Below are 23403 nucleotides of genomic sequence, written 5' to 3'. Positions count from 1 at the left end.
CCAAGCTGTCAGCACAGAGCCCGACGCGGGGCTCAAACTCACGAACCGTGAGACCATGACCTGAGGCAAAGTTGGACGCTTAACCAACTGAGCCACCCAGGTACTCCAGCCGGATTTTTTTAGAGAAACAGACAGTCTGCATATCCTTTGGGCAACGTAGTATCATTTCTAGGATATTATTTCTTACTGCCAGAGTTTTGATGAGAATTGAACAGCAGGAAGTTCAAGTTCACTCTTTCGGGCAAGACCTAGGTGAGCAGATCTATCCTGCTACTGACTAAAAAGTAGTGACAGTAAGATTGGCCTCAGAGTTTGAATACCAAGGAGACAACTGGGCTATGCACGCCCACAGGTAACTACTGCACCGTGAGGGATACCACTGCCTCCAACAGGCATTAAGGGCAACCTGCTGTCTCCCAGGAACAGCTGCGAAGGTGGCGTTGGGGTAGGCAGGGAGTAGGGACAAAGGGAGAAGCTGACCTTGCTCAGGCTCCTCTTCCTACCTAGATGGTGACAGAAAACCTTCAGGACCTCCCCTCCCTGTCCCCTCCAGGAACAGCCTTTCTGTGTCCGCATAGCACAAGGGTCCGAAGTCTGACTCCCTGGGCCGTGTCCTGATTTTCTCTTCACCACTTGGGCTTCGAGAGGTTTGGTTTTAGCCCCATCTTCTTGTGTCTCCAACCCTGGGTTCTCTGTTGCTCTCAGAGCAGGCCGTGGCCACGACTCCGTTTCCATGGCAACACTAGAGCCATTCAACTGCCACTGTCATGACAGAAGGAAGACTAACTAAGGAGGACTACTGGCTTGCAAATGACTGGCAGAAGCCCTGACATCTGCGGTCTTGAAGAAATTCCAGAAGACCAAAACCAAGTGGATGTATCTCTTTTTCATACAGGCCCGAGAGGGGGCAGAACCAGGTTCCTCCCCACCCAGGATGGGAAGAAATGGACACCAGGATGGAGCAGGCCAGCCCTGGGCAACACCGTGGACTGGGTGAGGTGGGCCTTGGAGCCCTTCATCTCTTTCCCCAGTGCCTCGCCTCTTAAAATCAGACCCCACTTCTCATCTTCTATCCCAAGGTTGCCTCTGGGATCCCAGGCGCACAGACATGTGACTTTACCAGGGTCTAGGGGCCCAGGGATGTGGACAACAGGGCGGAGTAACGAGGCTGAAGAAAAAGGAGAGCCTGGGCCAGGGCGGGGAGCAGATGCTCTAAGAAACCAGACTCTCAGGATTTTTGCCTATTTGGACCACTCCCCTTCCCAAAACATGCTTGCGAACCACAAGATGACTCTGATAGGCGTCTGAGTAACTTAGTATTTACCCTGTTGGCGGGCTTCCTCGGAGTCCCTGTTAAGCAGACTGGTGAAATTAACTTCAGATTCAAGTGGGAAAACCAAGATAAAGATAAAAGCTTTCGCCCCGAATTGTATCATAATTATGAAGATGAACTCATACTGGGGCCCGGAGTTCTAGCTGGGGACAGCAGAATAAACGTCTTTAAAATCTGAGGCAAGATCCCAGCACCTCCACCCTACTGCTGGCAGACAGAAGTTCTTACTCCTAGACAAAATGATTGTTTTTATAGGCTTTGAAATTCCTTTAACACGATTCAGCAAATCTGAAGCCAAACAATAGTATTGGGAGGTTGAAAACACAACCCGGAGTTGGTAGGGGTCACAGTTTGGGAAATTTCATCCTTTTAATTCTTCCAAACCAATCCAAACTCAAAAACGGTCCTCAGGAATGAGACTCAACAAAAGGGCAATTCAGAGAAAAGTAAACAGACACAACTCAGAACGGCTTTTACCCAGTCCACTCGCCCCAGAGGGGTAAAAGTGGGCTCTGGGTACTTGGCCATGGACTGAGCAAGAAGTGTTGCCACCCAAACTAGTCTGCCTGCCTTGGCCACGTGCCCATCAACCCTTTTGTCCCCAAACCTCTCAAGCTTCCTGCTTAGCTAGTTCTCCCCGAAGTTTCTCATTTGTTTATTTCTGGGGAAAGCCAACCTGGGAATTGGGTGGGTAGAGCCCTCCTATTAACTTCCTGTGTCCTTGGGCAAATCATTTACTCTCTCTGGGGCTCAGTGTCCCTAGCCACAAAATGAGTAAGTTGGGGCATTCATTTACGGTTTGCCTGCTTTACACTTTGAGGTAGGGTACTCAGACTAACTGCATGCTTGGGTTCTTTCAAATTTTAGGATTCTACTTCCTAATGTAGAAAAGTAGCTTGCCCCCAAGTGTCTAGAGCAGGAAACAGATCTGCAAGGTAACTAGACTTTAAGCATGCCTTCATAACAGGGCAGGCCACACCAGGTCCCCTGGCAAGCAACAGGCGGAGAACTTCAGGTCATGTGGATGTCCCTTCAAGTCACCCTGAGTTGACACGTAGGGAAGGAAGGGAGTATGACATCAGCCCAGGGGCTAAGTGAGGAAAAGCCTTGACCCAAGTCCTCTCAAAATGTCCTACCTTACTACCCACAATAGGTTCCGGTTGAAGAAGGAAGCACTTTTTTATGGAGGCATCTTTTGGAAATGGCAGGTAGGTGAAAACAGGAAAAAGCTCACGTAAAATGTGTGATCTGTTTAGAGGTCTTCTCCTGTAAAAGTTTGGAAGAGACAGAAGTAATTCAGCTGGGCAAGCCGGCCTCTATCTCCATGACTAACAGAGCTAAGCATGGTGGGAAAACTGTGGGCGGTGGGTAATGAGGGAAAAATATCAGGACAATATCTTAAGTATCAGGTTCATGAGGAACAGTCATGCCAAATCAATTAACTGTGACATGCACAAGCACACACACAACTCCACAGCCACGATTTGTACGTGTGGGTGGGATGTTTATAAAATCCAGCTAAAACAACATATAGAGGAAGGAAATAAACGGTCCATTCATTCTATCTTGGAAAAGAGACTGAAGTAACAGGCCAGGCGGGAGAACAGAAGGGAGGAGGAATGGGCAAAAATCATGAACCTAAGGCGCTGTGGCATGCGGTGGGAAGCCTGACTAGTTAGAGTATTCAATCATGCAAATCAATGCATAAGTAAGAAATAAAGGTTTAAGAAAGACAAAAGCATTGAGAAATTATCTAACAAAAAGCTCCAAAAAAAAGCCATTTTAATTCTCTTTTGGAATGGTTCTAGATGGAAACTGGCTTTCTTTTCTTCTAGACAGAAACCTTCACCCCAAAAAACAGACCATGTCTTCTATAGGACACAGGAAGAAATGGGAAGACAGACCTGTGTTTCAATCCTGCCTGGGTGACCTTAAGGAAGGTACTTAACCTCTCTGACCCCCACTTTTCTGATCTGAAAATGACAATGATAATTCCTACTTCCTAGAGCTATTATGAGCATCACCAATGAGCAACAGGCACTAACCACCATCCCACACTGCCTGGCACAAACAAGGTGCCAGGAAATGAAGCTTCCCTTCCATTCTTCAGGCTTTCTCGTTAGCCCTCCGATGCTCAGGAGGCATTCTGCGTAAAAACATGCGCAGAGATAAACTGTGATGCTATTAGGCAATGTCAGTGTCCACTCGTGGTGACAGCCCTTTCGAGGCACCTCTTCGACTTCATCCTCTTTATCTCCCATCACTGGTTTTTCAACAGCGAGCTCCTGAGTATTGTCTGACTCGAAGAGGGTACTGTAGAGTGTTTACACAATGCGGGGCATGGGAGGGTCTCAGAGGTACTGTTTGGACCTTCAGTCTGCCCCCTTGCCACCACACGCAGACAAAGTGCCCTTTCCCGCACTCACCATGGATAAGGAAATGGGAGCCACCGCTCAGGAAGGCAGCGCCACCACTTGGTGAAAAGCCCTTCGGGGAAGTCCTCCGCCACCTCCGGGTACTGGCACAAAAAATGCTGAAGCTCCTCTGGCAGCAAGAGCTGGCCCGTCTTGACAAGGTGGACAAGAGCGAGACAAAATAACACAGAATTACTTATCAGGAATGTTACAGAGCTTGCTGCCTTCTGGGCATCGAACAGATCATCTGTCAGGGGGAGAAGCGCGTTCCTTGCTCACCTTGATCACCAGAGGATGGAGTCTCTCAAATTTCTTCGGGGTGTCTTCCAGGAGCATCACCTTGAGGGGTAATTTCTGAGCACAGCCACTGCAGTTGGCAGGGATGGGGTCCGACTCATTCTGCTCACAACTGTTTGCCCACCAAGAGTCAAAGTCTGCGACAGGAAGGGAAGTGGAGAAGGCAGATACAGGAAGAACACAGCGGGTAAATCTAGTAGCCTCAGCAGTGAAAGCAAAAAGGAGAGATATAATAGTAATTTTTAAAAGCTAACAATGATAAGTACTGGTGACCTCTGAAAAGATACATATGAAATAGGTAGCCTCTGAGGAAGGGGCAGAGGGCACAGGGGATGGGGTAGGAAGGAGAGGCTATGTTCTTCTTTATAATCTTCTATACTTTACAGAAAATATTTTTTTAACACGTATATGTATCTCCTAAGTCAAAGCAGCAACGTCGACCAGTTGGTATATTCAGTGACGTGGGGCTGGAGAGGTAAATCTTCCACTGTTTTCTAACCCGTGACCCAAGCGTCTGAAAGTCTACAGCACTTGGGGGAGGGGCCGGCAAAAGTCCCATCATCAGTGATGAGCCCCACTGCGTGTCTTCTCCAAGTGGAGGCCAGGATGACTCTGGGAAAGGGAGAGCAAGAAAAGGGTGCAGAGAGAAGGGATGGAGAGGAGACGGGACATTTCAGGGGCCCATCTCTGGAGCGAAGTGAGTTGCATGTGCCCATCAGACAGTGCTCTGTCCCGGCTCAGAAGTGGGTAAGGGCTACTAACCATGGTTTCTACCCCTCCAAGGGCTGCAGGTTGGTCAGCAAGGGAAGAAGGGCCCACCAGCCCCTGATGTGAGTGCTAGTTGCCTGCCCACCCCCTATTCCTGGCTGGTCCTCCTCTGAAGGGTTGGCTCCCTCTCTACACATCCCTTCTCAGTTTCCCTCCTTTCCTCCTCCCTCCCTCTGACACTGTTCTGTTGATAGTGTTATTGCATTATTTCTTGTTTGTGTTCTGTTCCACTCTGGGTTTCATCTGTGTTCTTGGAGATTGTTCTTATGATAAACTCTAGTTTGGATCCAAAATGCTTTCACCAGATGGTTTCTGATTAAAACCCAATGGAAACCGAATCGGGAGAAAGCCTAGAACAAAAGATAAACAGACCACCAAATGGGGCTGAAATGAAATCAATTCTCTGAACCAATAAACACACTTGGAAAATGACTCTTAACCAGAAAACATTTGCTGTGGCCGGCAGCGAGGGCTTTTTCCATGTTTTCTTAAGGCAGTAGTAGCGGGGCGGAGGAAATCCCCACCAGGGAAGGACTGTGTTTGTTCTCAGCACGTCTCCTGAGGACCCTCCAAACACCCTCCATCTCCTGCAGACAGATCCTGTGTTCCTTGAGGAGGCTGTCACCTCCCCTCCTCACCTGCCTTAATTGTGGACAGACTGTCACAGCCAGGAGACAATGCTGCACCCTTAAGCCTGCCAGGGGCCTCCAAGGACACCCGGGAACCCTTCAATGGCACCTGTTTTGGTGGCACACTGAGGCTGCAAAGTTATCCTTATTTTTCTTTCTGGAATATTTTCAAATGTTCCTGATTAGAGGTCAAATATGAATTCCTACCTAAATACAAGAACTTTGGGTAATGGACATACAGTGAGGCATAAATAATCTAAACATGTTATACTTATACAGCATTTCAGTTTCCAAAATCCTCACGAGGGAGAGGGAAGGAAGGGGACAGTGCCAGGCCCGGTGCTGGTCACCATCGTGTGCTGTATCATTTACCTGTTGCCCTAGAATTACTGAGGAGGCAGCGTTATTCTCCATTTACAGATGAGCAAACAGAGAGTGACAGGAGACAGGCGCTAACCATGAGTTCCCAACTGGGGAAGAGCACAGAGGGGGCGGCGGGGGAAACGAGAAAAGTAGCTGTGGAGGAAGGCCATGATGCAGGCTTCCAGGGCATGAAGCACATCTGACTCTGAGCAAAACAAGGAACCATCAAAGGCCTTGGGCAGGGATTTCCTGATGCTTTAGGAAGGTTATTCTGGATTGTGACTTAGAGTGAGAAGAGACAGGCTGGGCAGAGGACGACTGGGTTTTACTTTGTTTTTGTCTTTTTGGCGGTGGGTGGGGTGGCGGAACTTGTCCTGTGATGAGAGGTGAAATATAATGAGGTAAACTGAGGCAGCAAAGACAAAATCTACAGATCTAAGCAGTACTGCAAAGGGGCACCTGGGTGGCTCAGTCAGTTAAGCGTCTAACTTTAGCTCAGGTCATGATCTTGCAGTTTGTGAGTTCAAGCCCTGCGTCGGGCTCTGTGCTGACAGCTCAGAGCCTGGAACCTGCTTTGGATTCTGTCTCCCTCTCTCTCTGTCCCTCACCTGCTCGCACTGTCTCTGTCTCTCTCAAGAATAAACGTTTTTATTAAAAATAAAAAAAAATAAGATAAAATAAGGTAAAAATAAAATAAAATAAAATAAATAAAATAAAATATAAGCAGTGCTACAAGAATGCCTCTGCAGCTGAGACTGCCTGAATGCACCTCGTCTAAGAGAGCCCGGACACAGGAGACGCCAGACACCTGCAGATTCATTATGACATTTTTCTGCGGTCATGCGTCATATTCTGACGGAATCAGTTAGGTATGGCAATCTCCCCAGGAGATAAGAGTCATGTGTCAGGAGAAAGGGGGCATCTTCTCTCAATTTATAAAGGTGCCTCAAGAGCTAGCAGTGAGCAGTTCTGAACCTCAGAGCACAGACACATTATTTTAACTGTAACTTAGTTAATTTCAGTTTTATTCTGAACTTTAGATATTCTTGGGATTTCCAGGTAGAGATGCTTTCAGAAGCAGGTGGAAGAAGAAAACCCTGGGAAGAAAAATCAGGAAAGAAAAAGAAAGAATAGAGTACTAAAAAGTGGACTCAATAAGATGGCAGAATATAAGACATTCACATCCAGACACAGGAACATCAATTACTTCTTACTCTCCTGGCCACAGTCATTTAAAAATTGGAACAGAAAATGGCCTCTTTCACAACCAGCAATAAATTTAACAAGAAGGGCATAACATAAGACCTGAATAAATAAACATATCATACCGCGATCTTGGGCAGGAAGGCTAAATACTACAAAGACGCCAAGTCTACCCAAAAGTATATTCAATAGAACTTGGATAGGTTCCCACCAGAGTTTGCTTCTGATGAAGGTAGGAGTAGGGTGAGGCTGTGACAATCTCATTCTGAAGTTCATCTACAAGAGTAAATGTATAAGAACAGGCAATAATCCATTCCCTGCCCCAAGTAACTCTGGAAATAATTTAAGGGCCAGAAGGCATTCTAGGTAATACAAATGAATTACAAAGTATGGTCACTGCTTAAAATCTATAGAGGACACCCCCCGCAGGCACAGATACCATTAAAGAATACATTAAGAGGGTGCCTGGGTGGCTCAGTCCGTTAAGCATCTGACTTCAGGTCGATCTCGCAGTCCGTGGGTTCAAGCCCCACATCGGGCTCCATGCTGACAGTCTGGAGCCTGGAGCCTGCTTTGGATTCTGTGTCCACCTCTCTCTCTGCCCCTCCCCAGCTTACCCTCTGTCTCTGTCTCTCAAAAATGAATAAACTTAAAAAAAAAACAATTAAAAAAAAAGAATACATTAAGAGCCTCATATGATACACCTCAGGCAGATGGTGGACCTGAGGACCCTCACCCCTCACTGCTCATGAGTCACTGGACGGCTCGAGCCTCTCTCCATGCTGGGCATAAAGAAGGCAAAACTGGAGGGAAAGAGCATTATTTTATTTCTCCATGTAGATAAAACATTAAAAAAAAAAAAAAAAAGGCGCCTGGGTGGCCCCGTCGGTTGAGCGACCGACTTCAGCTCAGGTCATGATCTCACAGTTTGTGAGTTCAAGCCCCGCGTCAGGCTCTGTGCTGACAGCTCGGAGCCTGGACCCTGCTTCAGATTCTGTGTGTCCTCCCCTCTCTGCCCCTCCCCCAGTCATGCTCTGTCTCTGTCTCAGAAATAAACATTAAAAAAAATTAAAAAAAAAAAACCGCTTTATTGAGGTTTAATTCCCAGACCATAAAATTCATTCATTTAAAGTGTACAATTCATTGGCTTTTAGTATATTCACACAGTTGAATAACTATCACCATTATCTAATTATAAAACATTTTTATTACCCTAAAAAGAAACCCCATGCCTATTAGTAGACACTTCCCATTCTAACCCCCCTGCCGCCAGCCCTAGGCAACTACTCATCTTTTAGTGTCCATGCATTTGCATATCCTGATATCTCAAATAAATGGAATTGTACAATATAGGGTCTTTTTTGTCTGGCTTCTTTAATTTAGCATGTTTTCTGGGTTCATCCATGGTACAGTGCATATCAAATGTTCTTTCCTTTCTATTTTCAGGTAATATTCCATTACGTGGATATACTACATTTTGCCTATTCATTCATATGTTGCTGGACATTTCTACTTTGGGGCTACTACGGACAATGCTTCTACGAACATTTGCATACAAGTTTTTGTGTGGACATGTGTTTCCAATTCTGCTGTGTACACACCTAGGAGTGGAATTACTAGGTCACTTAATAACTCTGTGTTGAATTTTCCAAGGAACTGCCAAACTTTTCCAAAGCAGCTGCGCTAGTTTACATTCCCATTATCTGCATATCTTTTTTTTGGAGAAATGTCTACTCAAATCTTTTGCCCATTTTCAGTTGGCTTATTCGTCTAATATCGTACGGTAAGAGCTGTAGACAATAAAGTGTTGAATAAGAAAAAAATGAGGAACTTGCGCTACTAAGTATAAAAACGTATAGCAGCATTCTAGAAATCTACTGTGATTCAGAAAGTACCGTCAATCCTCATTATTTACAGACTCTGATCTGTGAACCTGCCTACTCTCTGAAATGTATTTGTAACCCCAATCAATTCCTGTGGTAATGCAGAGGGGCGAACTCTAGTAGCTGAGGTGGAAGGAGACAACACTCTACCTTTTTGCTTCACCTTCGAACTGTAAACGAGTGTCCTTTTGGCTACTTGGTGCCACGGTTTTCGCATTCTTATTGTGGTTTTGCAGTTCAGAATGGCTCCCAAGGATGCTGTGTGTTTGTGGGGACGGGGTATATGGGAACTCTCTGCACTTTCTACTTAACTTTGCTATGAACCCAAAACTCAACAAATAGTTCACTAATTAAAAAATGGTCTCGGAGCACAGAGCTAAAGTACTCTCTAGTGCTCCTAAGTGCAAACAGGCTGTGATGTGCCTTCCAGGGAAAATACATGTGTTGGGTAAGCTTTGTTTAGGCAGGAGTTATAGTGCTTGTTGATGTGAATTCAGTGTTAATGAATCAACAATATATATTAAATAAGGTATCTTTAAACAAAAATATACATAAAACAAAGTCAGGTATTCATCACTTGATGAAAATGTGCCCAGAGACTCTCAGGAACCTAACTCTGATTTTCCCTAGGGGCAATGGGTCAGTAATTAGTAATTACTAATTAGTAACTAGTGCAAACACTAATTCAGTGTCTGCAGGGACTTCATAAAACATAACTACAGAAAATAATGAGAATTGACTGTATCTTCTTATAAAGCAACAGAAAGTTTGCATAGACTTTATGAAACATAACTATTGCAAATAATAAGAACTATGTTCTTGTAAAGTAACAGACAAAATGTTTAATAACACAGAATAAAGAATGCAGTAACAAATCCAGCACAGACAGACAGACACACACACACACACACGTGAGAATATTTGATTTGTGATAAAGGTCAATTTCAATTCAGTGAAGAAAGGATGAATGCAATAAATGATGTTGGGACAATTCACAGTAATTCACAGAAAAATAAATATAAATGGTCTATAAAACATATGAAAAGATATCCAACTGCAATAATAGTAAAAAAAATACATCTTAAAATAAGATACCATTCTTTAGTTTTCTAACTGGCAAAACAGTGACAATATCCAGTCCTGGTGAGCAACATATACTGTTAATGAAAGTTGGTATAAGTTTATGAAGACAATCTGGGTGGTATTTATTAAAATTGAAAATGCCCTTTAACCCAGCTATTCTACTTCTAAGAATCTATTACAGGAATAATAGTATATGTATATATGGGGGCACCTGGGTGGCTCAATCAGTTAAGCATCCAACTTCGGCTCAGGTCATGATCTCAGTTTGTGAGTTTGAGCCCTGCATCAGGCTCTCTGCTGTCAGCACAGAGCCTGCTTCAGATCCTCTGTCCTCCTCACTCTCTGCCCCTCCCCCATTTGCATGCACACTCTCAAAAATAAATTTAAAAAAACTTTTTAAAGGTACGTATATATGAATGTCCCAGGTGCATTTTATAACAGCAAAAAAACAAAAAAAAACAAAAAACTAGAAATTTAAATTATGGAAAGGTCACAGAATGGAATAGTATAAGATCCTGAAAAATGTGTATACTGGGTTGAATAGTGTCCCTCTCAAATTCAAGTCTTTCTGGAACCTCAGAACGTGACCACAATTGAAAACAGAATCTTTGCAGATGTAACCAATTAAGATGAAGTCGTACTGAAGTAGAATGGGCCTTAAACCTAATCTGAATGGTATCCGTATGAGAAGGTAAGAGGATACAAAAGACATATGGAGGAAAGATGGCCATGTAAAGATGGCCACAGAGACTGGGGTTCTGCTATCATGGCCAGGGGATACCAAGGATTTCTGGCAATCACCAGAAGCAGGCAAAGAAGAATCTTCCCTAGAGATAGTACAGTCTTACTGAGATCTTGATTTAGGGGAGAGAGGCAGAGGGAGAAAGAGAGAATCCTAAGTAGGTTCCAAGACCAGCACAGAGTCCAACACGGGGCTTGATCCCATAACCCTGGGATCATGACCTGAGCAGAAAACAAGAGCCAGATGCTCAACCAATTGAGCTATCCAGGCACCCCAGATTTACTGTTGTTTTAAGCCACCCAACTTCTGGTAGTAGCCGGAAGTATTTACGCAAGCTACATAAGACCTTTTTCTATGTGTGCGTGTGTACCCAAAAGTATATCTATCTGTACAGCCATGGAAAAACTCAGAAGGATGTGTATCAAATTATTACCAGGGGTTGGTTTGGTGGAAGAGTTAAAGGGATCAAGAGAAATTTTACTTTATTAAAAGTGTATTTTTAAACATAAAAATCTTATACCTTTTTATTGTCTTTGTATGGGTTTTATGTATTTTTCAAATAGAAATGTCTTTGGAGGCCATGAAAACTTATGAAATGGAGGGTTCAGTCATCTTAAGAAGGCAGGCCTCTGGAGAGGTACTCTACAGGAGCAGAGACACTGACCAGGCTGGCGTCCAGCAAAGGAAGAGGGGAAGTAATGAGGAAAAGGGATCACTGGAATGGGGTAACTTATGCCATCCATCTGAACTAGGGGAGCCAATCTTCAAAAGGAAGAGCTACTTTTGATTTCTCTACAGCCCTGAGATCACCAAGGTGGATAAAGAAAGTGTTTATATTTTGGTGGGAAGGGACTGGGGAATCGCCAGGCAGTGAACTGTCTGGGTGTGTATGGGGTGTATGGTTGGGGTGCTTCCTCCCCTTCCCACAAAATGCCCCAAAAAGGAGGAGTACCCAGACTTCCAACCTGGCCTCTATCTTTCCAGATAGGATGGCTTCACCTGATATGTTCGCTATACAATCGGCTGGAACCATGATAGCACAAAGTGAGCAAAATCCCATCCTGGAAAATAGCCAGCGGCACAGAGCAGACCATTCCATGCCACTCCAGGACAGAGCTCTTCTCTGGCCACCTTACCTGCTGCATGTGCCTTCTTTCCAGCCTTCCCTCTCTTTCTATCCACTCTTCCTGCAGCAGCAGACAGAAAGGCCCATGGAAGTTGGATGGTAACTTCCTAACTTTCTTTTAATGTCCAAGGTTTCTTTGCTCCAAAAAAAATCTCCTTATAATAGCTATTTTAAATTTTAAGAGAAATTTTAAATTTTTAAAATTTAAAATTTTAAAATTAATTTTAAATGTGACAGAGAAGTGAAACCCCACATATTACACACATACACTGGAATATTACTCAGTTATAAAAAAGAATGAGATCTTGCCATTTGTAACAACATGGGTGGACCGAGAGGGTACTGTGGCTAAGTGAAATTAAGTCAGACAGACAAAGATGAATACTATATGATTTCATTTACATGTGGAATCAAAAAAAAAAAAAAAAGGGGGGCACCTGGGTGGCTCAGTCAGTTGAGCGTCCGACTTCGGCTCAGGTCATGATCTCACAGTTCGTGAGTTCGAGCCCCGCGTCGGGCTCTGTGCTGACAGCTCAGAGCCTGGAGCCTGCTTCAGACTCTGTGTCTCGCTCTCTCTCTGCCCCTCCCCTGCTCATGCTCTGTCTCTCTCTGTCTCAAAAATAAATTAAAAAAATTAAAAAATTTTTTTAAAAACAGGCAGCAAGAGACTCAAAAAAACAGAGAACAAACTGATAGTTGCCAGAAGGAAGGGGGATGAGAGGAATGGGCAAAATGGGTAAAGGGGGCTGAGATACAGGGTTCCAGTTATGGAATGAGTAAGTCATGAGGATGAAAGGTAAAGCATAGGGGATACAGTCAGTTGTACTGTATTAGCCTTGTGTGGTGACAGATGGCAGCTACACTTGTGGTGAGCACAGCATAAAGTGCAGACTTGTCCAATAACTATGTTGTACACCTGAAACTAACGTAACATTGTAGATCAATTACACTTCAACTTTAAATTTTTTTAATGTTTATTTATTTTTTGAGAGACAGACAGACAGCATGAGCAGGGGAGGGGCAGGGAAAGAGGGAAACACAGAATCTGAAGCAGGCTCCAGGCTCTGAGCTGTCAGCACAGACCCCGACGTGGGGCTCGAACCCGAGCCGTGAGACTGTGACCCGAGCTGAAGTCGGATGCTTAACAGACTGAGCCACCCAGGTGCCCCTATACTGCTATTTTAAAAAATGGACTCTAGGGGCACCTGGGTGGCTCTGTCGGGGTCCGACTCTTGATTTCAGCTCAAGTTATGATCTCGCGGTTCATGAGATAGAGCCTTGCACTGGGGTCCATGCTGACAGTGCAGAGCCTGCTTGGAATTCTCTCTCTCTGCCCCACCCCTGCTCACAGATGTGTGTTCTCTCTCAAATAAACTTAAAAAAAAAAAAAAAAAAAAATATATATATATATATATATATATGTATACATGTACGTGTGTGTGTATGTATGTGTGTGTGTGTGTGTGTGTGTGTGTGTATATATATTTTTTTTTTTTAAGTGGACTCTAAACATGAGACTTTAGGTTAGTCAACCCCCTTGCATATCAAGTTTCCTCATCTTTGGAAGGGACAGAAAAATGGTAACTACCTCTGTAATTGTTGTAAGGACTGAGAAAATACACAACATAGTACATGGCACAGTGCCTCCTACACAGTAAGTGCTTGACATATTTGTTATCATCACCTCAAATTTTATTTGCAAATAAAATAGTAGGGCATTTTCTGAGGTCCAAGCAGTTCATCTTTGGGTACTAGCCTAGACCCTGCTTTGGTCCTCAGTTCTAGTCATTGAATGATCTACTCCTAAAACCACTTGATATTGCTGGATCGACTCCAACCTTCCCTTGAAAGGTCATGGATATGTAAAGTTCCAATTATGCAGTACAGATACAGAGATACACTTCTCCATTGTATATGAGACTATCTCAGACCTCCTCAGCATCAATGGGTGTCATAATTAAAAATTATAAATGCCTAGGGGCACCTGGCTGGCTTAGTCGATAAAGCATGAGACTCTTGATCACAATGTTGTGAGTTCAAGCCCTGTGTGGGATGTAGAGATTACTTAAAAATAAGACCTTTCAAAAAAAATTCTTCTTTAATGTTTATTTAGTTTTGAGAGCAAGAGACAGAAACAGAGTGTGAGCAGGGGAGGGGCAGAGAGAGAGGGAGATACAGAATCGGAAGCAGGCTCCAGGCTCTGAGCTGTCAGCACACAGCCCGAAGCGGGGCTTGAACCCACGAACCGTGAGATCATGACCGAGCCAAAGTCAGACGCTCGATCGACTGAGCCACCCAGGTGCCCCAAAAATAAAACCTTAAAAAAAAAATTTCTGATGTCCCAAGTAAACAAATTGGGCCTAACATGCAGGAGCCTGGCTTGGCTGAGGGCAAAGATAGCAGACAGTGAGTGTGGTGTGATGGAGAGAACACCATACTAGAATTAAGAAATAAAGGTTCGAGTGCCAGTGAGGCATTTTTAGCTGGGTGAACAAGTTACTTCACCTTTCCTGTCCTCAATTCCCTCTTTACAAAACAAGGCTATGTACTAGATCAGTGCTAAAGTTCCTCTTTAGCTCTAAGACTCAGTGATTCCATGGAAGGATGAAAGCCAAGAGGATGGCTGGTAGGATCAATGTGGACATAAAGATATGAGGTCGGGACTTGGGGGGGACTAAGAATGTGACCGTGAAGGGAAAACTATGGGTTAATCAGATAAAGGATTAAGTCAAACAAGTCACACATTACCCATAAGGCTGTAGACTGGGAAGATGAGCTGGGTGGAATGCCTAGGAAAAGACTAGTTCAGGAAAATTCTAGAGGGCCAGGGCCCGGAGGATGGTTTATCTTTGGACATGCAATGCCAGCCAGAAAAACCTTGTTCTGGGCACCAGGGAGTGGAAAGGAGGCATCTGGTGAGCTGAGAGAGAGCACAGAACTCCCAAATCAAACTAAAAGCTAGATTCTGTGGGTATAGTGTATAGCGACACCCTACTCACAGCAGAGGCTAAGAGCTCAGACTGCGAGGATAGGATGGGTTTGAATCATGGTTCCATGACTTAGTAGCCTTAGGACCTCGGGCAAGTGACATAATGTCACTGTCCCTCGGTGTCTCCATCCTTAAAACGGGCATACAACCAGAACTTCCCTCCCAGGGATAATGTAAAGATTAAATGAAGCAATATATGGAAAGCCCTTAGAGCGGGGCCTGGCATCTGGTAAGTACTAAATAAGTGTCAGCTTATTTATTTTCTGCTGCAGAGTGGGAGGCTGACGTGAGTCACTATGGAGTCCCTCCATTCTTCTCATCAACAGAATTCAGGAGCAGGGTTTCCTACCCAAGGCTGAAACCTAGAAAAAGAACCCCACCTCTGCTGCCTCTTGTTCCCTGGGTGGAGTCAAGAGGAGAAACTACCAGAGGTCAGGTATTCACCATTGCTCCCAGTGCCCTCGGTCATTCCCAAGGCGCCACTGCAAGGAGTGTCAGATGATCCAGGGGCCTTTGACAGGCCAGCCCTTAGGAAACAATATGCTTGAGGGCTTTCCTTTAGGGAGCTGAATCTGCCATGCCATGTTCCCTCTACATTTACTTCAAAAGTACTGCCAAGTAATTCTAACTAAAAGGCAGTTGTTCATTGGTACCATGATATCAGGAAGGATAATTTATTTTTTTTTCCTTTTCTAGCCCTCTTACAGGCCCAGCAGTTCCTATTTCTTGTACCTAATTCTCCTCCGTATGTTTCTATTTATCCCTTATATTATTATGCATTCTTCAGTTTCCTTCCAAATGCTATGCAAAATGCTATTAGTTGTACATGCCCACAGCTTCCCAGAATGATCACACACAAGAATATATGGTGCATCGATATCCACACTGGTAAGTAAAAGCAGCACTTTAATAGTCAACATTAAAGAGCTAAAAACCACACCCTTCCAATGCTCTCTCCTTACAACTGAGCTCCAAGAATTCAGTTTCCACCTGCAAGGCAAAATACTCATTTGGAGTGAACCCAATAGTTAGGCTTATTGACAAGACACGAAGGTTTCTTGAATTATTAGACTCTGATTTGGAGAATGAGCAATAGTGGTCCATCAACTGTCACTTCCTAACTCAATAGCCTAAGGAAATTTCCCTTACAGGACAGGGAGAAACAGAGTAACCGCCATCAATTTGGTCCTAAAAACTGCTGACTTGATCTCTATGTGCCAAAGGGCAGAAGATGCCTTTAGGGAGGCAGTGAGAGGAAGACAGGAAAGGAGGCTGATGCGTTGATGCGTGTGAGGAAGCAGCATCAGGCTGGCCTGACAAGTTTCTCTGGGTCTTTCCCCCATGTGCTCTGGACTTTCTGACAGAGGAGTTGGAAACATCACTTTTTTTTTTTTTTTTAAGCTTTGTTGATGACATTTCAAAAATACAAGGAAGTTATATCTGGAATTAAAAACTCTATACATATGAGCTAACTAAAAAAAAAAAAAAAAAAAAAAACCAAAGAAACCTCACAAGGCTTTTTGCTTTACAATGTTCCCTTCCTCTGATTTTAGCATAATTTTGAAAATCTTTCCATAATTCCCTCAAGTGTACAAAAATAGCTTTCAAAGGAGACTCAATACAAGGGATTTTTATGACTGATTAGATCTTGGCTTAAAAAGTGACATTATAGAGGTGCCCGGGTGGTTCAGTTGGTTAAGCACCTGACTCTTGATTTGGGCTCAGGTCATGATCTCATGGTCGAGGGATGAAGCCCCATGTCAGGCTTTGCACTGGGCTTGGAGCTTGCTTAAGATCTCTCTATCCGTCCCCAGCTTGAGCTCCCTTCCCCTCTCTCTCATACTCTCAAAAAAAAAAAAAAAAAAAAAAAGTTAAAAAAGAGAAAAGAGTAACATTATAAAGTGTAGCTTCCACTAGGAAATTTTTTTTGAACGCAACACTGAGGAGAAAGCATGCTTCCTAAACAGTTTAGATTCCAGTTATGTTGGAATCTAAAGGTTTCAGAACAGTTACACAAAAACTCCCATAATACACTTGTGAAATTAATTTCCATATTCCTTTATCTGGGCAAATAAGATGAATACCACCAAAATAATAAAATGCAGGGCACCTGGGTGGCTCAGCTGGTTAAGCACCTGACTCTTGACTTTGGCTCTGGTCATAATCTCACAGTTCATGAGTTTGAGCCCCACATCAGGCTCCGCACTCACAGCGTAGAGCCTGCTTGGGATTCTTTCTCTCCCCCCCTCCCTACATCTCCTCAGCTCAAGGTCTCTCTCAAAATAAATAAACTTTAAAAAATAAAATAAAATAAAATGCCCTCTGTTCTTTCTCAAAAAGCAAATTTCAGGGGCACCTGGGTGGCTCAGTCAGTTAAACGTCCAACTTCAGCTCAGGTCATGATCTCGAGGTTCATGGATTCAAGTCCCACATTGGGCTCTGTGCTGACAGTTCAGAGCCTGGAGCCTGCTTCAGATTCTGTGTCTCCCTCTCTCTCTGCCCCTCCCCCACTCGTACTCTGTCTCTCAAAAATAAACATTAAAAATAAAAAGGTAAATTTCAAGTCTTATCACACGTTACAATCTTCGCAAAAGGAAACTCCTCAAATGGTATGTCAGACCAGAAATTCCTGTGCTCCCACTGATACACTGTTACTAAATTTAAATGTTCCTTAAATTCAACTTATCGGCAAAACTGCACACTTAGGAGCACTAAGCATACTGTGAGGCAGAGAAAACACTATATTGAAAGGGTAAGACAAAGTGCGACAAAAACCCAGCCCAACAGGCTAAGGACTATTCGAGGATCTGGTTAAAAGCAAGCTGGACTCAGATGTTTTCAATAAATCAATAGCTATTTATGAAAATATCTATTATGGATAGGGATCACAGGAGAGAAAAGGGTAGAATAAGATACACTGAAATTTTCCTTATAAACAAAAATACTCATCCCCACCATGTGTGCTTTGGAATCAAGGGGTTTGAATTTGGTTCCCCCAGGAGTGTTTTTCTGGCAAGTTTCTTAATCTCTCTGAGCCTCAGTTCCTCAATCTGCAAGACAGGGACAACAAAACAAAAACAAAAAAACAAAACCCAAAAAAACCACTATCAAATAGAGTTTTAGTGGGGACTGAATTAAATAAGACAAAATTGAGGGGTGTCTGGGTGGCTCAGGTCGGCTGAGTGTCCGACTTCAGTGCAGGTCATGATCTCACAGTTTGTGAGTTCGAGCCCCGCGTTGGGCTCTGTGCTGACAGTTCAGAACCTGGAGCCTGCTTTGGATTCTGTGTCTTTCTGTGTCTGTCTGTCTGTCTGTCTCTCTCTCTGCCCCTCCCCCGCTCAAGCTCATTCTCTCTCTTTCAAAAATAAAAACAAAAAAAATTTTTTTAAAGACAAAAGCGAGAAAGTGTCTCTCATTAGATGTCAGTACATGTTATTTCCTTTCCCATCATACACTGTCAAGAACACCGTGTAAGTAGTAAAATGCAGGATTCTACCTGGAAAGGGTCTGTCTTCATCACCCCCATGCAGAGGAACTCCCTTATTTTCTGGCATATACTTCTTGGTAATGGGCAAGGACATCAGCCGAATGTGATGGATGAGTGAGCGCCAGGTGTGAGCTCCAGAAAGCACCGGTTCAGGTGGTAATGGGCTGAAAGGTTGAATCACAAAGTAGGCAGTGAGCAAGATTAATCCCAGGGTTACAAGGACCTATAAGGAAAGACAGGAGAAGGATTAATAATTGTCCCAGCAAACAAAATACTTTAATGCCAAGAAAAAAAAGAAACAAAACAAACCAAAAACCCCAGCCTCTTCCATTATTTTCACTGTGCCTTAGGAACTAATCCATTTTCATAAACAAGCCATTTGCATTCATTTTTTAAACCTTTTATAGTTTCATTTTTTTAATTTATTTTATTTATATTTTATTTTTTTTAATATAATTTATTGCCAAATTGGCTACATTCACTCCTGAATGAAATACATTTAAAGTTTGAGAACTATGAGAACTGCAAGGCTCACCAACCTTCTTCTTTTTTTTTTTTTTTTTCTTTTTTAAGTAGGTTCTATGCCCAGAGTGGGACCTGAACTCACGACCCGGAGATCAAGAGTTGCATGCTCCACCAACTGAGCCACTCAGCACCAGGCTTCTATGGGGCTATGTCCTCCATTAAAAAGTATACACAAATACAGTTTAATTATAAATATATAGCTTTCATCATGGATATTTAACAAAATGGGTCAAATTTCCTAGTAACTCATGGTAACAAGAGCAAAGGCCAACTTATTCATAGGAAAACTAAGGTTAGATGGTAGAAGCAGTCAACAGTAAAATTTGGGGAGAAAGTTGAAGAGTTTGTGCTCTGTTTAAGGAATCTCCAAGTCAAAACACGTTTTTACCTTATACACGGCTATAAGGAGAGGATACTGGGGTGGTCCCCTCTGAGGTTCATTCTTTTCCAGCAGCTGTCTGATAAATTTTTCAATTGCCTTCTCTGACATGCCACATTGATGGCCTGTCTGTCTCACCAAATCAACAGTCTCTGAAAGTTTGTCATAAATGCTGAGCTCATTGGCAGCAAGATCCATGTCTTCCAATACAAAATCCCTGAGAGAAAGAAAGTAAATGTAAAAAGAAAGATGGTTTCTTTAAAATACCTTCTTCCTCCAAGTTACTTCCTTTATTTTTTTTTTAATTTTTTAATGTTTTATTTATTTTTGAGAGAGAGAGAAAGAGCGAGCAAGCAAGCAAGTGAGGGGCAGAAGAGAGGGAGACACAGAATCCGAAGCAGGCTCCAGACTCTGAGCCGTCAGCACAGAGCCCAACGCGGGGCTCGAACTCACAAACAGTGAGATCGTGACCTGAGCTGAAGTCAGACACTTAACCAAAGCTGAGCCACTCAGGCACCCCTCAAAGTTACTTCACTTAGAACAGAGCTTCATGGGAAGGACCTGTTTTCCCCAATCCACTGCAAGCCAATGCTTTTGTAGAACATAACGAATGTCTAGATTAGGTCAAGTTAGTACTACACAGCTTTTAAGTGTTCCTTAATTGTGGGCTAGTAACACAGTTTACTGGTTCACAGACACTTTGAGGAGCACTAGTCTACAAGCACAATAAATCCCTAATGGGACTCTGAAACACTAGTGCCAACCAAAAGGATTATTGAAACCAATCACAGGTGGTCTGCTACTGGTAATTTACTTAAAAAGAAATGCAATATGGAGTGTTGTTGATCCATTATTTCTTTGCATTTGTATTAGATACACCTTTTAGCAACACAGGAGGAACTAAGCACTGCAAGATTTACTATGGGGAACGTACTGACACGTTTTGCTACTGGCAGAGCAAGAATTTCAGGCAACACAAAAACCATGGCACTGGGACTGTTCAGACCTTGCAGGCTAGAGTCCTCATACTTTTCTGCAAATACAGTTTTAGACAATAAAGAGCATTTTACTTGTATTTCATATACTTGAAAGACCTAAGATCTTTAACTAATTTCAAAATTCAATTTGTTCTCATAGTTACTTTAAAGCCAAATTGTTTCACAGCGGCCACAGAAGAAAAGGTAGAAACTAAAGTGGCAGAGTAGAATACTCTCTTGTAACATTTGTAACATGCAATCAAATCGTTCTTTTTAAAAAATGCTTGTGTTATAAGACAACATCTTCTGTCACTTACCAAAGGAAAAACAGTGCTTGGGATTTATGCTCTTTTATTGGTCTCTTTTTCCCTTACATGTAGAAGTCATCTTATTTCATATATGTCACGCCCAAAGTGCTTCTAACCCCAGAAAGCACTGACGTGGAACAACTCTATTTTTTCAGTAAGGAGATGCTGCCACCTGTAGAGCCAAGGACAACGGTCTTGCAGCTCCTGCAGCTCCGTGGAGAAGAGCAAGCACCTCAGCCTATCTCCCCTTCCAGCAACACCTCCTGATACTGACGGTTTGGTCCCTGGTAGGACTATTAACCCTTTAGTTCACTAGTTTTTAAGTGTGCCTCCACACTGGAGTCACCAGAATTTTTAATGAATGCTCATACCAGGGCCTCAACCCAAACCAATTAAATAAAACAGTATTGGATTTCCAATGGTGAATTAACAGGCAGGTAATCTAGACTGAGGAATTGGTTGGGGAGGGGCGGGAACCCCCACACGCTAAAAGGCCAAATCCCTTCCCCAAACTCTTTGCTCTTGCTCAGACTGTGTTTTCCCTAGGCCACATAGGCTTTCATTTCAAGGTTCAGATAAAAGGATGGTGTCAACTCTATTTTAAAATGTGTATTTTCGGGGCACCTGGGTGGCTCAGTCGGTTAAGCGGCCGACTTCGGCTCAGGTCATGATCTCGTGGTCCGTGAGTTCGAGCCCCGCGTCGGGCTCTGTGCTGACAGCTCAGAGCCTGGAGCCTGTTTCAGATTCTGTGTCTCCCTCTCTCTGACCCTCCCCCGTTCATGCTCTCTCTCTGTCTCAAAAATAAATAAACGTTAAAAAAAATAATAAAAAATAAATAAATAAAAATGTGTATTTTCAACAAATGGTGCTGGGACAACTAGATATCTACATGCAAAAGAATGAAGTAGGACCCTTCCTTCTACCATACACAAAAATTAACTCAACATGTATCAAACACATACGAGCTAAAACTATAAACTCTTGGAAGAAAACACAGGGGAAAAAGTCTTCATGACCCTCCATTAGGCAATGGCTTCTGAGATACGGCGCCAAAAGCAAGAGCAGAAAAAGAAAAAATAAATTGGACTACATTAAAAATTAACAATTTTTGTGCTACAAATGGTAACTTTTAGGAAAGTGAAATGACAACCCATAGAATGGGGGAAAATATACGCAAACTCTATTTCTGATAAGAGTTCTAGTCCCACGTCGGGCTATGCACTGACAGTGCAGAGCCTGCTTGGGATTCTGTCCCTCTCTCTCTACCCCTCCCGTGCTCTCTCTCTCTTGCACTCTCAAAATAAATAAATAAACTTAAAAAAAAAAGTCAGATAATAAGTTGGGAGATATTGAGCATCTGGAACTCCTGTACACTGCTGGTGGGAATATAAAATGGTGCAGCTGCTTTGGAAAACAGCTGGACAGTTTCTCAAAAACTTAAGCAGGGTTACCATATGATCCAGCAATTCCACTTGTTAAGTATGAACTCAAGAGAATTTAAAACATATTTCTGCACAAAAATTTGTACATGGATATCCAAGCATTATTCATAATAGCTCAAAAATAAAGCGATCCAAATGTCCATGAACTACTAAATGGATGGATAAAATGTAGTATATCCATACAATAGAATATGATTGAATAAAAAGGAATAAAGTATGGATACCAACAACATAGGTGAACCTTGAAAACCTTAAGCTAAGTGGGAGACAGTCAAAAAAGATGACATGTTGTAAGACTGTATTAATAAAATGCAAAAAGTTAATAATAGAGGCAATCTATAGAGACAGGAAGTAGATTAATTAGTGGTTATGCAGACACAGAGTGGAGAAGAACGGGAACTGACTGTCGGTAGATCCAAGGGTTTCTTTCTAGAGTGACAGAAATGTTCAAAACTTAAATTGTGGTGATAGTTGCACAACTTTGTGAATGTACTAAAAAACACTGAATTGTACGTTTCAAACAGGTGGATTTTATGGCATATAAATTAAATTTCAGTAAAGATGTTTTTAAAATGTGTATTTATAGGACCTATAGCTCAGGGGTTAGAGCACTGGTCTTGTACAATGTATTTTTATAGAATTTGAACTTACCCCTGCTATGGCATTTATTAAACTATGCTGTTATGATTTTGGCTAAGTCACCTGGTCTATTTCCTCACCTAAAAAAATAAAGGGACTGAACTAAGAGGTTTTCAAAGTCCCCTCTAGCTCTAAAATTTTAAGGGCATTGGAAGGCTTTGGGAAGTAGAAACACTTCAATTCATTAGAAACTAAAGACTTATGTCCAATTACATTCCTAAATGACCACTTCCAGTTGTGCCATCCTAAATGCAGGCACCGTGCTAAGCACACAAGAAACATGATCTTAGTAAATCATCACAGCAATCCCAAAAGGTAGGTGTGATTTTTTATTAAGTTTTTAATTTTAATTCCAGTATAGTTAACATACAGTATTCTATTAATTTCAGGTATACAATATAGTGATTCAACAATTCTGTACATTACCCAGCGCTCATCATGGTAAGTGGACTCTTAATCCCCTTTACCTATTTCACCCATTCCCCCCACTTCCACCAACCTCCCCTTGGGCAACCACCAGTTTGTTCTCTATAGTTAAGAGTCTTTTTTTTTGGTTTGTCTCTTTGCTTTTTGTTTTGCCAAAAGGTAGATGTGATTAATCCCATTTCACAGATGTTGAAAGTAAGGCTCAGAAAGGTTCCATAACTTGCCAGGATGTGGAGTCAAGTGTGGCTGACTTCCAAGTTGATGCTTTTAACCTTTATGCATGCTGCCTCCCTTACCAAGTATTTTCCTATTCTGAGCTGGCAGTGTGGAAACCACAACACCATGCCCCTCGATTATCACAAATGACTGGCTGAGAACTGGACAAGTGAT

General features: G+C 42.8%; 1 protein-coding gene and 1 long non-coding RNA gene across 6 annotated transcripts in view; one reads left to right on the top strand and one right to left on the bottom strand.

Annotated features, from left to right (window-relative positions):
• CB2H6orf89 (chromosome B2 C6orf89 homolog) overlaps positions 1–23403 on the bottom strand; it is a 39614-nt gene that overhangs the window by 3935 nt on the left and 12276 nt on the right. For 4 of the 5 annotated variants that reach the window (XM_007085248.3, XM_042986231.1, XM_042986230.1 and 1 more), the window contains 5 exons: positions 19231–19438; positions 18327–18540; positions 4027–4181; positions 3760–3899; positions 2470–2599 (listed from right to left, as the gene is read on the bottom strand). In XM_007085248.3, the coding sequence (XP_007085310.1) occupies positions 2470–2599; positions 3760–3899; positions 4027–4181; positions 18327–18540; positions 19231–19438 (847 nt within the window). Of the gene's footprint in view, positions 1–2469; positions 2600–3759; positions 3900–4026; positions 4182–18326; positions 18541–19230; positions 19439–23403 lie in introns of those variants that run through there. The other variant, XM_007085251.3, reaches the window with a different exon arrangement.
• On the top strand, positions 758–9900 carry LOC122238617. The gene is made up of 4 exons (XR_006217616.1): positions 758–993; positions 2487–2541; positions 3169–3273; positions 8454–9900. It is a non-coding gene; the product is annotated as an uncharacterized LOC122238617 (long non-coding RNA).

Source organism: Panthera tigris, chromosome B2, assembly GCF_018350195.1.
Source record: "Panthera tigris isolate Pti1 chromosome B2, P.tigris_Pti1_mat1.1, whole genome shotgun sequence".
Taxonomy (NCBI): domain Eukaryota; kingdom Metazoa; phylum Chordata; class Mammalia; order Carnivora; family Felidae; genus Panthera; species Panthera tigris.
The sequence above is the reverse complement of the archived record's forward strand: the minus strand, read 5'-3'. Positions and strand labels throughout refer to the sequence as shown.